Raw genomic sequence first — 18,007 nt, forward strand, 5'->3', positions numbered from 1 at the left:
TCTATATGTATTAGCTGGCCTCTCACTTTCAGATTTGCCTTGTTCCCCTCCTTCTGGAGGAGGTCTTACCACATCAACTTGCTTCACATCATCCTCAGGAGGCCATTTTGGTTTGCTTACTATAACTTTCTCAATCATAGAACTTTGTCTAGAGTTTTCTTCCGAAGGAGGCCATGTTACATTGAGTTTATGTCTTTCACCAGAATTCTTCAAACTAACATAATCTGAACTCTTGTTATCTTCATTTGGGTTTAAGCACTGAGGATTATTTGCTGTGCCTGGCTCCTTACCCATTGATTTATTTTTGTCTTGTCTTTCCACTCGAGGATCAACACCTGTAGATGTTTCTTTTGGATTCCAGCGTTCTTTGTGAGGTTTGTATCCAAAGCCTTCATCATAATTTCCTTTTGATTTGAAAAGTTGCTTAAAATGTGTCTTGCAGTATACATGTCCATGGAGAGATGCATAATTTCCTAAACTGCGGGGAGAAGTTCAGAAAAATGCAGAGCGTTATTTATACAAAACCAGTGCAAACATTACTTCCATTAGTCATGAGTTATCAGTAGAGATGAGCAATTCTTTAGAAAATAATTTCTTGAGATTTGATTTAGACAAAGAGAGAGAGAGGGAAAAATAGGGGAAGGGAGACAATGATTTTCCAGGCATTTTAAGAGGACCTGTCACCACAAAACGCTATGCAATCTGAAGCATCATGTTGTAGAGCAGGAGGAGCTGAGTTGATTGATATTATTGAAAAATGTATGAATTACAGGTTTTACTGAATCTTTTCCCATAAAAATATATATTAATCTGCCCAGCTACTTCTGCTCTACATCATGGTACTTTCAGATTGAATTGCATTTTGTAGTGACAGGCCTGATTTCCAATTCAAGTACAATTGATTAATTCCCAAATAAAATTTTTGGCTGATTCAAACAAATTTTAAACCAATTTTAGGAAATTTGCTCATCTCTACTAGTTTTCAGCTAATCATGTTTGATTTCTGGTCAAACAATCCTCTCATAATATCCACAAGTTTTCCAGGCTAGCCATTTATATGAGTCCACCAGCGTCGGAACCACTTCATATCCTTAAACCCTAAGGGCTGTTTCACACTAGCGGATGCCGTGCGTGACATCCGCTGCGTGAATGACAGCAAAGACCCGATGCGGACAGCAGAAGCACGGAGCATTAACATGATTGATAATGCTCCGTGCCTCTCTGTGACCTCTTTACTACGAAATCACAGTGACAACTTTATCTCACTGTGATTTTGTAGTAAAGAGATCACAGAGAGGCACGGAGCATTATCAATGTTATGTTAATGCTCCGTGCTTCTGCTGTCCGCATCGGGTCTTGGCTGTCATTCACGCAGCGGATGTCACGCACGGCATCCGCTCGTGTGAAACAGCCCTAATGGTGCATATAGAAATTGATTTTTGTTTTCTTCATAAGATAACAACTTTAAATATTAATCAGTCTGAGATATATAATGAGTCAGGAGCAGCCTCCACAGCTTTGCCAAGTCTCTCCAGGATTGCTAATTCACCAATACAAGGTACTTACTTCGATGCATTGCTTTTTAACTGTTTTTAACTTTTTAACACAATTTCAGATTATCAAGTGTGTAAGGCTGAGATGTTACTTGATATTTCCAATGGGATTTATGTGTGACTTGTATAGCTGATTTCAGATATTTGCTTTGGCTGGGTTTACACAGTTCCTTTTTTATGCAATTTGCTGCATTTTTTACCAGCAAATAAAGGCTGCATCAGATAGAACAGATGATCATATCCAGATCATTAGCAGTTATAGTCACTTCATCTGTTGGAATAAATGCAGGTGTAAAGCCTCTTGTACATTAATTTTTCAATTCAGTTTTTCCTATGCGTTTTTTCCCATGGTGGTTTTATCGCTCTAAATTGCAACGAAAAATGCATCAAAAACGCCTGTATAAACCCAGCCTTATACAATGAATACACATGATAATTCCATGATAAATAAGCTAAACCAGTGCTCATATACACACACTTGGTAGGTCTGCCATAAGACCTATCTCAGGCCACATACATAGAGAAATGCTCAGCCCCCATTTCTATCACATTCTCCATGGTGGAAGCTCTAGACCACTAGATGACAGATGAGAATTAGCAAATGGGGAAGGGTACAATTATATCCAAATCTTTGCCTTATGTAACAGTGGTGCCTTCTGAACTGTGATTGGTTAAGGTGGAAAGCAAAAGCCATCTGAACTACACTTTCTTAGGCTACTTTCACATCTACGCTTTCTCTTTCCGCTATTGGCTCATAGGATCTCAATAGCGAGGGAAAACACTTCAACTTTGTCCTCATTCATTGTCAATGCATTCCGTTCATTCCAGAATGCATTCCGTTCTATTTCATTGTGTTCCCATGATGCACACCAAAGTAGCGTTTCTGAGTGCGTCCAGGTAAACTGATCAAGACGGATCCGTCATGACTCACAATGTAAGTCAATGAAGACGGATCTGTTTTCTCTGATACAAAAGAAAACGCTGGCTATTTTTGAGATAATACAACCGGATTCTTTCATAACGGATGCAGATGGTTGTATTATCATGATGGCAGCATTTTTGCTGATCCCTGCCGGATCCAGCAAAAATGCAGATGTGAAAGTAGCCTTATGTGGTGGATACATGAATTGTCAGCTGCAAGTTGGTGGATGGGCTAGAGGTGCAGGTGCAACTGGTGCATATACCTAATGCATCATTTGGATCCCATTACCATTGTTATACTCTAGCATACCCTGTTTTCAGCTGCATTACAAAGTGCACAGAATACACGGCATCCACCAAAAAAAGTATGCTGAAAGGTAAACATTTATTTAATATCGAAGGCTATGGTTGTCTTGTATGGGGGGGGGGGTCATATTTGGAACACAGATTTTGATTATTATTTTTTTATTGCACGTGAGAAACAAATTGATTCTTCACTCACCTTAATTTACTTTTGCAGTGGTTGCAGTAAAAGCAGTTCTTATGAAAAGTCTGCTTGTCTGCCACCAGGCATTCCATTGGGTAAACCTTCTTTTGACAAGCGATGCACATTTCCTTTTCCTGAGGAAGTATTTTCTAATGGGAAAAAAAGAAAACAAAAAAGGAATTTTCAGCATCACTAAAAAGATTGAGGTCTCCAAATATCTGAATTTAATTGCATGCTGTTAATTCAGTGCAGAAATATTTTGTATAATTTTGAACACAAATGCGTTAATCTAACACCGAAGACTTTGTTCCTTGGAGCAGGGACCGTCCAATACGCTCATGACTTTCCCTTATGTTAAAAAGCTGTTTTTGCACAAACCTTTTACTATATCTGCAGTGTCGGACTGGGCTGTCTAGGGCCCACCAGTAAAATTTGTTTCGGGGGCCCACCATGTGGATAACATCCAAATATTACTTTCTCACACAGCAGCAGACAGGAGCAGGACGCTACACGATGATTGATTATGGGGTCCCTGCAGCAACTTTGAGAAGGCAAGTCTCTGGGAAAGGAGGACACTGGCTATCCTTCCTCTGTACCCATACGTCATCTCAGCCACATGAACATGTCTATAATAATAAACTGGGGAGTTTCTTAAATATTCTACCCAGTTTTTTTATATGCTGTAAACTGCCTATCTATATGTAGCGCAGTAAGTCTACTGTGTTATGTGCCACTTGTGGAGGGGGTAGAAGACAAGGAGCCCACCTTGTTCAGGGGTCCATCGAGGGATTCACCTTTACCTCTGTGGGCCAGTCCGAGCCTGTATACCTGTCCCAACAACTAGAACCATGCAAAAAACTGGCAGCAGAAATTGAGCGACTCTTATTGTGCATGTACAATAGACTGCCATACTTCTAACATGCAGTAATACACATAAATGTCATTCCACCATGCCGGAGGTTAAAGACAAGTAGCAATTCACCCTCTTGTTACTTGTTTGCAGATTTGTCCCCTGCTTGTAAAGTATGAGGTGGTCAAGTTGAGAATGGATTGTGTGGAAATGGACTTATTCCTCATGCACAGAGCCTGTATGGTAGTCATAGATGCTCCTTGTGGCACCATATGGTGTTTCATATGGCACCATAATATGGTGTTAGTCACTGCTAGTTTTTGGAAGAGAATATCTTGATAATATGGTTTCCATTGGAACGAGGCACATTTTACATCTGATTATAGACAGGTATAGTTTGACCCCATTTTGGCTCAGTTTGTAACATGTGTTTTGACCCCTAAAGAAAACGGTTCACACACAGCAATTGCCATTTCTCTATTAAAGCATTGTTGGATTTGTCATTGAATTGTTCGCTGTTGTGCACTATCAATTTTAATTTGCATTCTCAACTCTGCTACACCTGTATCGGCATTCCAGCTCCCACATTAGTATACTTTTACTTACCACTACAGTGGCTCATAATGATTTTCTAAGTGGGTTTTATAGCTACACTTGATTAAATTGATATTACAACTCCACTCATACGTAACATAAAGGCTGCAGTCAAAATCTCTACAATATACCACTGCATACAAACCAGGAGATAACTACATCTCCAAGGTTGTGTCTTCATATCGTTATATACCTTATTATTTTGCTTTATTCTAATCTAACATCTGTCTCTATATTATCTGACAATTAGTGGGAACTTCCTCGAACTGAACTTACTTTATCATAATGTCTATTCTACGAAGACGTCTTTATTGACTCAGACGTGAAGTTCATTAAAAAGAGGGTCAGACAATGTTATTTGAAGTTATCTAGATGCCACTTACAATAACATCACTCAATACTGTAACCTCACTTTTTAGCTATTCTTAGACATTATAAAGATGTTGCAGTATGTGTGTTATTTTCCAAAATAATTATATTGCATTGATTTATATGTGATTGGACGGTAAAGCTGTATAGACTATTCTATGTGATAACAGTGAGAGACAAAGGGGTTGCTCAGGCTACAGATATTGATGACCTATCCTCAAGATAGGTCATCAAAATCAGATTGGTGGGGATCCGATGCCAGGAACCCCCACTAATCAACTGGAGGCAACAGCCCTGTACATTGTGCAGTGGCCATGCTAGGATACTGCAGCTTAGCTTCTGTTCAAGTGAATAGAAGCAGAGCTTACATTCCTTCCAGACATGCACTACAACTATCTTGATACACTTACTGACACTCCTACGCCCCTGTCCATTATATGTTTGCTATATTCCTGCTATGGTGAGTGTTTCATAATTGCTATATACTGCTATTCCCTACATTAGTTCCATATACACTAGAGGACAAGCTGTTAAAACAGAATACATTGTTTACATCAATTATTCTATGTTCTGCTACATGATGTGTTACCTATGACCTTGTGTTGCATCTATTACACGCACTATTGATATTGCTACAGCATGTATCCAATCTGTTTTATATAGCTTGTGACTGCAACATTGCTTTTCACTATATTAACATATCATGCTCATTGCTTCAATGTTCCACAATAGATCATATGCCATTTCATGGTGCCCATATATTCTATGGGTGGTTTAAATAAGGGGTTTTCAAAGATTTTAATACTGATGACCTATCCTTAGGATAGGTCATCGGTATCTCATCGGTGGTGGTCCTACACCCAGGACCCCCACAGATCAGCTGCTTACAAAGGCTGCTGTGCTCTCAGTATTGCCTCAGCCTTCTCTCAGCTTTTCCTAGGCCAGTGATAACATATTTATGGGTCGCATGGCCTAGGCGCAGCTCAGCCCTATTGAAGTGAATGGGGCTGAGCTGCGATACCAAACACAGCCGCTATACAATGTATGGCACTATACTTTGTGAGCCTTCTCAAACAGCTGATAGGTTGGGGTCCCGGGTGTCACCCCCCCCCCCCACCACGATCAGATACTGTTGACAAATCAGCTGAAGTCGATTCGTTCAAAAAATTCATGTTTTAATGCTGTCAGAGTCCTGTCCCCGTACAGCATTACAATGTATTGTCTACATGTACTTCAGTGAATGAATTCGGTATTCATTTCTGCATCTTTAAAAACATTTAAAATTAGGAATATGAAGTTGGGTTTGATACCAAGGAACCAGTGCGTACCAAATTTGACAGAATTAAAATCAAAGTGTTTGAACAAATCGACTTTGGATCTCTGATCGAAAGCTTGATTTGCTCAAGCCTACTGATGACCTATCCAGGTGCATTCTTGGATTAAAATCCGGTCTTCATGCCTTCAGAATTATGCAATGTTCTTGACCTGATTACCAGAGGATAAGTCATCAGTATTAAAGTTGTAGAGTTTGGGGACATGACTTTTACATAATTTCTAGTCTACTATTTTTTTCTGTAGACTCTATGACTTTTAACTTTATCTCTTTGATAATATATACGGATGCATGTATGTTTTGTATATGATAGGCTGTGACCGAGGTCCAGGATGGACCAAAACGCTAATGTTGGCCTTAAAACTGTACTGATTGGGGCACTATAATAAAGCAATTATCACCTTGCAATCTACTATTAAAGTGTACTGCAGTTTTCTACTTCTCCACAATTTGTTGATTTCTCCCTCCCTGCCTCTCACCAGAGCGCTGACCATTGTTAATATGTATAGACCAATCAGGACTAGGGATAACAGGGTTTCCATCTCTGAACCTCCCTATTTAAAGTCTACAGGTTTGTAATTTTTTTCAAAAAGTGCATTTATTGTCAGTATGCTTTTTCAAAAACCTTGATGAGAATGAGGTCATGGAAGGCACCTATACAGCAATGCTTAGAAATTTGAATGAAGCCTAAGAATTTTCTAGGACACAAATTACATAATGCCTACTGCAATTGATGCATCGTCTGTTTAATGCACGGACAGGTTGGATCCTCCTGAGCAAGAGATGCTCTTTGTAGCTGTTCTCACCTTCAGCTACTTTGTGGAATGCTTTGACAGCGTGTTCCTTTCTTTCTATGTTTTAGCACTATGCCTTATCTCTGGATAAGTCATTCATTATACGATCATATTAAACTGTTATGTACTAATTCATAATAACCTGTGACATGTTCAATTGTAGGAGTATATGATGATATATGTAGAAACATGTTTAATGGGGACAAATATCATGCAAACATATGCAAAGTATGTCAGTTTTACCTTGAGATTCATTTCTGTTTTACAGTCAACACAGCAGTCATTGTTAGTCACAAGCACACAGAACGTGAGGTTAGAAAGAAGCCTTCAGAAAGATAACAGAAAAGAAAACAGATAAAGAAAATCTCAAGAATACAGTTATGTTAGTATTTGATTATAAATCATTATTATAATGGAACAGCAAACAAAACTTCACAACTGCAAACCTAAGAACTCAAACCTTATGCCTATTTACCAGTTCTGAATTCTTCCTGGTGGTAGCTGCTTATCACCTCAGATGTGTCTGAGAGAGTATATCCAAGACTCTTAAAAACTCTTTCACTTTCTTCCCAAGTCTTTTGGAAATTCTTCAGTATTTCTTCTGGGGATTCTGTAGCCGAAATGTCAAGCATGTGACCTGATATGACATCCTCATAGGTTGGAGGTGCATGCTTGAATTCAAATCCAGTCTTCAAGCCTTCTGAATTCTGTGAAGTTCTTGACCTGATCACTTTGCTCTCCATCTTTTCAACACCAGAAGCATGTAAAATGGTTTCCGGATGCATCATGGGTTTGAATAAATGTTCTTGGCTCTGGTCGTGCCGGTTCACAAAAATTTGCTTGGAAGAATTCTCTCTGTGATCCCTAATCTGTCTTATTGGAACAGTTCTAACGTTCCCTTGTAAAGGCAGCTCATTAGATGTCCCTTGGCTTTCCTTAGGTACAGCTTTCTTTTCTTCACTTTGGAATTTACTGCTCGGAGTCCTGAACTGAGAATTTGCACTTTCTTTTGAGGCTGTCTTGTTTCCTTCACTTCTACCTCCTAGTGTAGTCTTCCTGTGGAGGTTGTCTCCATCTCTCACATTAACATTTTTAGATTTTGTTTGAAACACATTATCTGTAGGGAGCTTGGTTGTCTGTAAGATTGATTTTGCATCCAATGTATCCATATCTGGGCCCAGCCATTTTGGAATGTGCGCTTGATCTTTTTCAGAGACTGTATGTTGTTTTTCACACAATCTAGCTTCCTCGTAAACTTCTCTTCTGTCCTCTACTGTGCTGACAGTTATTTCTGCTGGAACAGGTATGGTACTGAAAGACTCCTTAGTATGGCTTTCAATTTTAAGCTGCCTTCGCAGAGTGGCAGGAGAATGTATTATTTCACATTTTTTCTCAACTACTACTGGAATAGGGGTAATTGCTCGAGGTTGTGTAGTTCCTTGAGAGAGCTTTACAGTAGTGTCTTTAAGCTTTGCAAGTTGTTCAGAACGACTTTTTTGAGACGGAGAAGGGGATGATGTTTTGGGTGTTGTGGAACGCTTTGGTGGTAGTGGTATAGTTACTGTCTCTTTAGGGAGTGGAGAAGAAGAAGGAACTCTGTCTTTTTGAGGGGAGTCAGTACGTCTTACAGTAGATTCTATAGTAATATAAGTAGGTGATGGAGATCGCATCTTCAGGAGAGGAGAACAAGCCCTAATATCACTATGCTTCATGTCACTTGGAAGTCTTCCAAGGTCATTGCTAATCTTTCTTTGCCTACTTGTGGTCTCAACTTTTTTTGCAACCATAGTAATCTGCTTTTGTTGTGATGTTTCACTCTGAGTACTTACTTCATTTCTTCGTTTGCCAAAAGAAGAGGAATCTCATAGCTGCTTGTATATTGCCTTCGAAAGTTGACTTCATATCCATTGCATGGTTTTTAATGTAAGATACTTGCTCTGTAATATTATCCTTACTGCTGGTTGCAGCCAGATCTGCTATATTTTTCTTTTTTTCCTGACTGACTAACCAGGTGGGAATGACGCTTAGAAACGTTCTAAATGTGTTAATATTCAATGTCTGGGGATCTGCTTCCAATTGCTTTGCATTAGACACTGTCTGCTGCAGCTCCTCACATTTTCTTAAGTATTCAATAACATCCAATGATTTCATATCCTCTTTGTTTTGGGATTCGGAGTGGATATTCAAGTTCCTTTCCAAGGTTTCATTTGTTGCATGTGTTTCTTTGACTTGAGTAACAGCATTTTGGGCTACACTTTCTGATGCTGCTGGTGGTTCTTTAGGTTGTGGTGGAAGAGGGGCTTTTGATTGATGAATCTGATGTTTATACAGACCTTTTGGTTTCACAGTCTGACCAGCACTTGCTGAAATACTCTTCTTGACTTCAACATCACTTTTAATTTGGTCTTTATTGATTTGTAGCTTTCGTTGGAGCTTTGGTGACTCTATTGTTTTGGTCATCATGCTGCCCAAGCCTGTAATCTGGTTTTGCACAGTTTTGGTTTCTTTCTCATTAGTCACTGCTTGGACATTACTTGTGCTTTCAATCTGTTTTTGTTCTGAGCTTTGAGACACAGACTGGATTTTTAATTCTTGACTTAGCCTATGTTCAGTTGTCTTGGTGGTAGAAGATTCTTCATGTACATTTTGCTGCATCACAGCTTGGTCTACAGTGTGCTTCACCCCCACAGAATTATTTGTAGCTTGAACATTCTTTTCAGACTTTGCTGTTTCTAGGCTATCCCTGTCAAACTTAATACTGACTTTGGGAGAAGACGTTCTTGTCATTTCAGGTTGCTCCATCTGTTTAGACTTTTCAAATTTCTGAAAAATATTTTTACATATTTGATCCTGTGTGTGAGATTCTTTAAAACCCTGAGACCTTTGTTGTTCAAACAATTGGGTCTCTTTTGGGGGAATTTGACCTTTTGAGACAGTGCTAAATACAGTTGAGGATGATGGCAATAATTGTGTCTCCTTTTGCTTATTTTTATTATATGTTTCTTCAGGTGCCTCACTAGAAGCTATATTGTTCTTTGCCTTCATTTCATATTGTGCATGAGTTGCTTCCATTGTTGACGTTGCTGCTATTTGTGATGAATTTGTTGACAATAACTTGATGGAATCATTCTCTGCTGAGACCAGCTTTCTTTGTGTTTCTGGAGAAACCGATATATTAACCTGGGATACAGTCTTATTTTTATTTTTCTCCAGTTCTTCTCTTTGTTGACGATATTTTTCCTCTGCAATCATTAGAGGCGTCTTAAATTTTCGGACATAAGTTTTTTGTTTTGGTGTTGGAGTTTCATCATGAATAGCTGGAGATATCCTACTTGGAGTAAACAACTTCCTCTTGGGTTTCAATGTTTCTTCATGATTTTTTTCTAGTTTGTGGTCACAAGTCAGTTGATCTAAATCCTTGTCACTTAGTTGACTGGTGTTTATATTTTCGGCCTTCATTGAACCTATTTCCCCAGAGAAGGATGTCTTACTTCCATTGACATGGCTGACATCCATACTTTCGTGTTCTGATATCTGGGTCACATTAGTCTGGGCTGCAGATGAAGGAATTACATTTTTCTTGGGCTTTAAAGACTCCTCATGGATTCTTTCAAGTTCCTGATCACACACTATTTGATCATAATCTTGATAGGTTGAATGACGGAAGTCCTCAATTTCCTTACTGAATGCCTGTTCTTGAGAAAAAGCTTTGAAATCAGATGATAAAGTCTGATTCTTTACCACTGGAGATATAGCTGGAGAATAGAACATTGTTTGCTTCGCATTTAAGCCTACTTTATTGTTGACTGCTATATCTTTATGAAATTCTGATTGTTCAGAATAACCTGAATGAGACTGACTGCTGTTAATTTGTTCACATTGAGAAATCCTTTGACTGTTGGGTAAGAGTTTTGTTTTTATTGATATTCGTACTTGACATAGTCCCTGATTTAGTATGAAAGACGGGCAGTTTAGACTTAGGGAAGCACATCAGGTCCTTGATTTATTGTCTTCCTAGGTTTTTCATTTTCTGTATATTTCTGTGATAATTCTTTACTTGATTTCTCTGCTGAAAATGTGTTTGATTGAGTCTTCGATTCTTTGCTGGTTGTGAATGACTGTTTATGAGATTGAAAGCCTGTTTTTCTAATGGTTGAATCTTTGTGTTTCTCTGTGTACTGTATACTTGTTTCTGATGGAAGTGGAAAAACTTTATTCTCCATCTTATCTAGTACTGGTGGGGGAGGGGAAGGAAAATAATCGGGATCAGTGTATGCCTTAGGAGAAAACTGATTTGGCAGTGGTGGTGGCGGTGGTGGTGGTGGTGGTGGGGTTGGTGCAAAAGAAGGTTCTTCCATAGACGGCTGTAGTGGTGGAGGAGGAGGAGGAAAGTCCATTAAATGATTTTCCCTAAGGCTTGTGGTTTTGATGTTCTTTGTAAGTTGATGTCCACTTCTAGTAGATATTGTTTTGCTGTTTTCACTCATCTCCTTGACTGCTTTCCGTGTGATTGTGTTTTTATTTTTTATATTTTGAGTTTCTTTCTGCAAAGCAATCATATCCATTGAATGTTCTTCCTTCTGAGCAATGTCTATATTGTTATTGATAGTATCCAAAACTTGTGCACGTTTAATGTCGGATGTATTGCCAGAAACCATTCTTGACTGGTGGGTTTGCTGATTTTTCTCTTTATTCTGAACATGGTCTGATTTTTTTAAACCTCCAGTGTCAGTCACATCCATAGTGGTGGTTCTAGATGTATTGGAAGCCAGCTTAGTTTGATTTATTATCTTATTTTGATTGACTAAATCTATATGTGACTCTTTTTGTCTGTTGTTAAATTCTTGAACTGAGAAACTTTGCTCTCCAGGAAATTCAATCGGGACATCTGGACCAATGTTACTTTTATTCCAGGCTTTACTAGCTAAAGCCTTATGTGAATTATATTCTCTTTGCTCAGTTATGTTCATTCTGGTAACTTTTTGCTGCAAAGCATTCATATTCTGTATACTTTTGTGATCAGCTTTTACCACTGTGTCTGAAACTTTGTGTTCCATATTATTAATGTTTTGCAGATTTCTTTGATTGATTGTTGATATTGGCTGGTCATCAATACCGACTATGACCGTTTTCCAACCTGCCATATCTCCTGTATGCAAAAGTTCATTATTTTCTTCACTAGTCTGTTTAAATGTTTTGACTGTGTCTTTCGCATTGCCTTCAGTGCTTTCTCTCCATTGGACTGTCTGAGAGGAAGGCTGTAATAATGTCTTCATGGTACTTTTCATATCACCTTGAATGCTGACTTGATTGTACATAATTTCTTTCTGTAGAAGAGTCTAGGAGGCTTTGTTTGGTTCCACTTACATCTCTTCTGATTATATCTTCTTTTTCTATTTGCTTTACAGACTGTTTTGCTTCCTTTAAAGATTTTAATGCTGCCTCAACATTGCCATGAATAAATTCCTCCTTAACAAACTCGTTCTTCTGCTTTACAGCTTTTTCCAAAGAATCAATGGTTCCTTGAATATCTCCGGGGATGACATCTGGCTTTTCCGTATCCTTGACTTGATACTGTGATTCAGTAAGTGACTTCAGTGTTGCTGGGAGATCAGCTTTAATAATCTCTTCTTTCTGTACTACTACAGCCTGATTTATGGCTTGGCTGAGGGAACTTAAGGTTGCTTGCAAATTGCCTTTAACAATTTCTTCTTTATTTGCATCAAATGATTTATCCTCTGGCTCAGTCATAAAAACTTTAACTGTATTATATACATCACCGGGGATAATATCTGCTTCATCAACAGTTCGTTCAACTTGGGATCGTTGCCGTTTAAGTAATAATTTTGTACCTTCAACATCACCTCCAACAATTTCTTCATTGGTTTGTTCCTCTACTGTTTCCTCAAATTCTCCATGTAGTCTTTTTAAGTAATCTAATGCTCCAGATTCAATGCAAGTAGTAAAAAATTGAACATTTCCCCTTTCCGAATCCTCTATTTTAAACTTTTCGGTCTTCTCACCAGACATGACAGAGGTCTTTAAGTTGTAAATTGTACGTTTTATATCTCCACGTACAACTTCATCTCGTTGAAAATCATGGTTGTCATCCTTATTAAATAAAGAGTAAATTGTCATTTTTATATCACCTTTCTCACTCTCTTGAATAAGTATTCCCTGTTTTCCATAATCCTTGTTTCTGATAAGGTTTTTTATTGCTTCCTGTATATCTCCTCCAATAATGTCCTCCCGCATTGCTTGTATGTCAGTTGATTGATTCATTAACTGTGATTTTGTCAAGCTGATGTTGCCCTTTTCTTCCTCATTCAAACATACTGTTCTTTCAGTAGATGATTGCTGAGACAGCAAGTTCATAATTATATTTTGAAGATCTCCCCTTATAATCTCTTGTTTTTCTATTTTTGGAATATCCTGATTCATGAGTTGAAATTTGGCCATGCGGACATCACCAATTTCATCTGCTTCTAAAATAATCCCATGGGACTTGACAATTTTTTGGCTATACAATTCTTTTAGTGTTTCTTGGATACTCTTCCCAATGATTTCTTGTTTCTCTGTTTTGTATTCATTAAACTCATGTAATGGCGTGGTTTCAAAAAGCCATGTTGTTGTTCTTACATCAGCCTGTGGAATTTCTTCTTTTAGTGCTTTTTTATCAGTTTCATCGACTTCTTTAATTGAATCTAAGTTTTGGTTTTCAAAAAGCCACACAGCTTCTTGCACATCTCCTTTTTGGATGTCCTCCATTGTTACTCTTTTAATATCCTCATAATTTTCTCCATGAAGTTCATCAAGAGTATGGGTCTCGAACAACCAAGTAGATGTCTTAACGTTACCTTGTTTAATCTCACTAATGCTTACTGTTCGCACAGCCTGGCTCTTTTTCTCTTTTTCGAATAGCTCTTTGTTGCCTTTCACATCACCACCTATAATATTTTCAATAGTCTGAAAATTAATTTATCTGCATCTGAAATCTTATCAAGGGGATGAGTTTCAAATCTCCATCTTACAGAACTAACATCCCCTCTTTTAATATCCTCTTGTGTCACGGCCTTAATAACAAACACTTCATTGGAATCACTGAAAGAGTCCAGAGGTTTTGTTTCAAACAGCCATCTTGTTCCACGAACATTGCCATGCAGTATTTCTTCTTTCTTTACTGTAGTAACTTCATGGTATAATCCTTCTTTATCTTGAATAGCATAAAGGGGTTGAGTTTCAAACATCATTGTGTAGTTTTTCACATCACCTTTAAATATTTCATCCACGTTTACTGTTTTAGTAGTAGTTTCTGAATTATCTTCCTTAATTTGGTCTAAGGAAAAAGTTTCAAATATAAAACATCCTTTTTTAACATTACCACCTTGGACATCTGTGATTGTATATGCCTCTTTATTTTTCTCATAGTTTTCATTGATCTCATCGATAGAATGATTCTCAAAAAGCCATCGACAATTCAATACATTTCCCTTTTGGAGGTCCTCAGAATTCATAATTTTCATCCTTTGGAGAACTTCTTGTGAACTAGAGCTAATTTGATCTAGTGCCCGGTTTTCAAAAATATATTTCATGGTGGAAACGTCCCCAGACTGAATATCAATTTCAACCACTCGTTTAAAGTCTTTCTTCTCTTCTTCTTGTATATGTTCTAAATTTTGTGTCTCGAAAAGGAAGCAAACAGATTGCACATCTCTACCTACAACTTCCTCCTTCTCCAAAAGTGTAGACGTTTCTGATTCAACTTGTATTTTGTCAAGTGCCTGAGTTTCAAAAAGCCATGTACAGGATTTCACATCTCCCTTTTGGATTTCCTCATTGCTAGTCATTGTCACTTGTTTTTCATACAGGTCTTCCATTGGTTGGGTTTCAAATAGCCATTTACATGTTCTCACATCGCCTTTGACAATATCATTTTTCTGTTTTTTCAACAACTCTTCATCTTCAGTATGACTAAAGTATTTAATAGAATCCAATGGCTGTGTCTCAAAAAGCCACTTTCCCTTTTTGACATCCCCAGATTGTATTTCTTGAGAAGAGATTCCTCTTATAACTTGGTAGTTTTCAACACTTTCACCAAACTGATCAATTGGAATTGTTTCGAACATCCATTGATATGTTCTTACATCTCCCCTTACTACTTCTTCTTGACGAATTGTTTTGACTTCATGATAATGTCCAAACTGATCTTGTATAGCATACAGAGGTGTGGTTTCAAAAAGTTTCTTGTTAAGCTTTACTGCTCCCTTATCAAAATCTTCTATTTTAATTTTATAAGAGAAATCATCTGTTTGCCAATCTTCTTTCTCAAACGCATTTCTGCAGGTAGTAACATCCCCTTTCTGGATTTCATCAAGACGGACAGTACGAATATTTGTTTTCTTCTCCTCCCTAATCTGTTCAAGTGGACAAGTTTCAAAGACCCATCTTTGATGTCGAACATCCCCTTTTTCCTCTTCTGTGGTAACTACTTTTTTAAGTTTGCCTACTTCAGAAATTTCTTGGAGTTCATCCATTGGTACATTCTCAAATAGATATTTTGCATTACTTACATTGCCACCAATTATCTCCTCACCCTCCAGAGGCCTTTCATTTGCATTGTCTTTTAAAATATCCATTGGAAGGGTTTCAAAAATCCAACATTTTTTATATACATCTGCACCAATGATAGCTTCCTTTTGAATAACAGAATCATCTTCCTCTTTAATTGAATCCAAAGAACGTGTTTCAAATAGCCACCTTGCCTTTCCAACCCCACCTTTAACACTTTCTTCCATAGATATACCTCTGACAACTTGGACCTGAGTTTCATCTTGATTAATCATGTCCAAAGGTTGTGTTTCAAACATCCATCTTGCTGTTTTAACATCTCCTTTTTCAATGTCTTCCCTGCACACTGTTGTTATCTCAAGTACTTTACCAGAACTGTCTTGTAAGACATACTTAGGGTCAGTTTCAAATTGCTTTATGGTAGTTTTCACATCCCCTTTAAAGTCTTTAAGTTCTGATTTTAGTCTTAGCATTTTCATTTCATCAGAAGAAAGAGACCGGTCATTGTATTGAGTCTCAAAAAAATATCTACCAGCTTTTACATCACCTCCATGAATGTCTTCAGAAGTGGAAACGGTATCAGAATCATTTTCTTGGTAAATTTTGTTCAGAGAATCTAATGGCTGTGTTTCAAATAGCCATGTTGCTGTACGGACATCTCCTCTAGCAAGTTCTGGTACTTTGTCAGCTTTTTCCAAAGAGTTTGAGGCATCAACACCAAGGGCATGAATTGGTTGTGTCTCAAACATCCATGTTGTATATTTTACATCCCCTCCAGCTATAATTTCTTGTTCTCCAATACTTTTAATATGACTCTGCTCAGTTGACTCATCTTTAATTGTATCTAAAGGTTGATTTTCAAAAACCCACCTCATAGACTGCACCTCTCCTTTCAAAATTTCATCCCATTCCAAATATTCTCTTTCGGGACTAAGACATTTTTGCGGGCTGCTAACAGGATTTTCAAACACAGATCTTGCATGTTGCACTTCACCTTTTTTATCATATTGACTAGTTACAATATCAGAAACCTGATTGAAATACTCTGTTTCTAGGTTCTTCCTCACTTCTGGATGTATATGTTTGTATAAACGTTTCAGCTCATATAAATTTCTTTGCTTTGAATATGCATCTTTGGGGAAAACAGATGCATATCTTTCATTAGCATTTGGAGGTTCTGGGGACTGGGAAAAATCTGCTATTTCATCTGTCTCTAAAATATCTGGGGGTGGAGGAGGAGGAAGTGAAAACTCTTCTAAGCTTCCAAAATGGACAGACTTAGTGTGAGCAGACTTTGATGTACGTTCTGTTTTCAACGAAGAACTCATACTATCACGGATAATGTTTGGTGAGCCAGAGATGTTGGCATTTACCACTGGCCATTCAAATTCTGGATGGTCATTATATATCTTGAAAGAATAAAATACAATGATTTAACATCCCAGATCTACACTTAATCAATACTTTATGTTTGTTTTAAGCAATAACAGTTCACCAATATTTAAATCTGCAATTAACGTATATGAGACCAAACACATGTAGAAGAGCTGAGTTTGTTAGAGGAAGCAGAACATCTTTGGTCTAAATAGTATTTATTTTTGTGAGGAACACAAGCTCATGTTATCTGCAGTTCCCTAATATACCTTCTTTAGAAGAATTATGAATAGAGAGCATGGGCTCTGCATGTGTTAATGGGCAGACTATAGCTTCTGTAGAAAATAATCAAACTGCTGCAACTCAACAGCAGGCTTTAGCCATCTTTTTTTCATACAACTTGTATATCATGCAACCGAAATCAATATAGAGGCCTAGCTAAAATGATCAGACACTGAATTAGGGTTCGTTCACACAAACGTTTTTTGCGTTCCGTATACGGACCGGTCCGTATACGGAACCATTCATTTGAATGGTTTGGCAAAAAAAAAAAAACGGAATGTACTGCGTATGCATTCCATTTCTGTATTTCAGTTTTTCCGTTCCCCTTGAAATATAGAACATGTCCTGTTATTGCCCGCAAAAAACATTCCGTGGCTCCATTCAAGTCAATGGGTCCGCAAAAAAAAAACAGAACACATAAGGAAATGCAAAAATAATAAAAAATTATAAACATATTTGGTATTGCCACATCTATGATGATTGGCTCTATAAAAATATCACATGATCTACCCCATCAGGTGAATGCCGTAAAAAATAAAATAAATAAACATTAGCCAAAACAGCTTTTTTAGTTCCCTCACCTCCCAAAAAACATAATGTTAATTGATCAAAAAGTCATATGTACCCCAAAATAGTAGCAATAAAAATGTCACCTCGTCCCACAAAAAATGAGCCCCCACATAAAAAGCTAGAAAAAGTATAAAAATATATATTTTTTTTCTTATTGTGTGAAACATAAAAGAATAAAATAAAAAATAGACATATTTGTTATTGCCGCATCCGTAACAACTGGCTCTACAAAAATATCACATGATCTACCCCATCAAGTGAACAGCATAAAAAACAAACAAATAAAAATTACATCAAAACAGATTTTTTTAG

At 37.6% G+C, this 18,007-nt stretch overlaps 1 protein-coding gene across 1 annotated transcript in view; it reads right to left on the reverse strand.

The window, feature by feature from the left end:
• Nucleotides 1-353: 353 nt before the first annotated feature.
• Nucleotides 354-18,007, reverse strand: part of XIRP2 (xin actin binding repeat containing 2) — a 402,283-nt gene continuing 384,629 nt past the window's right edge. Inside the window, 8 exon segments of the mRNA XM_044303644.1 lie at nt 354-478; nt 2,977-3,110; nt 7,377-8,760; nt 8,762-10,763; nt 10,798-10,883; nt 10,885-12,211; nt 12,213-13,869; nt 13,872-16,878. Of these exon segments, the coding sequence (XP_044159579.1) occupies nt 3,016-3,110; nt 7,377-8,760; nt 8,762-10,763; nt 10,798-10,883; nt 10,885-12,211; nt 12,213-13,869; nt 13,872-16,878 (9,558 nt within the window). The 3' untranslated portion in view covers nt 354-478; nt 2,977-3,015.

Source organism: Bufo gargarizans, chromosome 8 (genome assembly GCF_014858855.1).
Source record: "Bufo gargarizans isolate SCDJY-AF-19 chromosome 8, ASM1485885v1, whole genome shotgun sequence".
In the NCBI taxonomy this organism is placed as follows: Eukaryota; Metazoa; Chordata; class Amphibia; order Anura; family Bufonidae; genus Bufo; species Bufo gargarizans.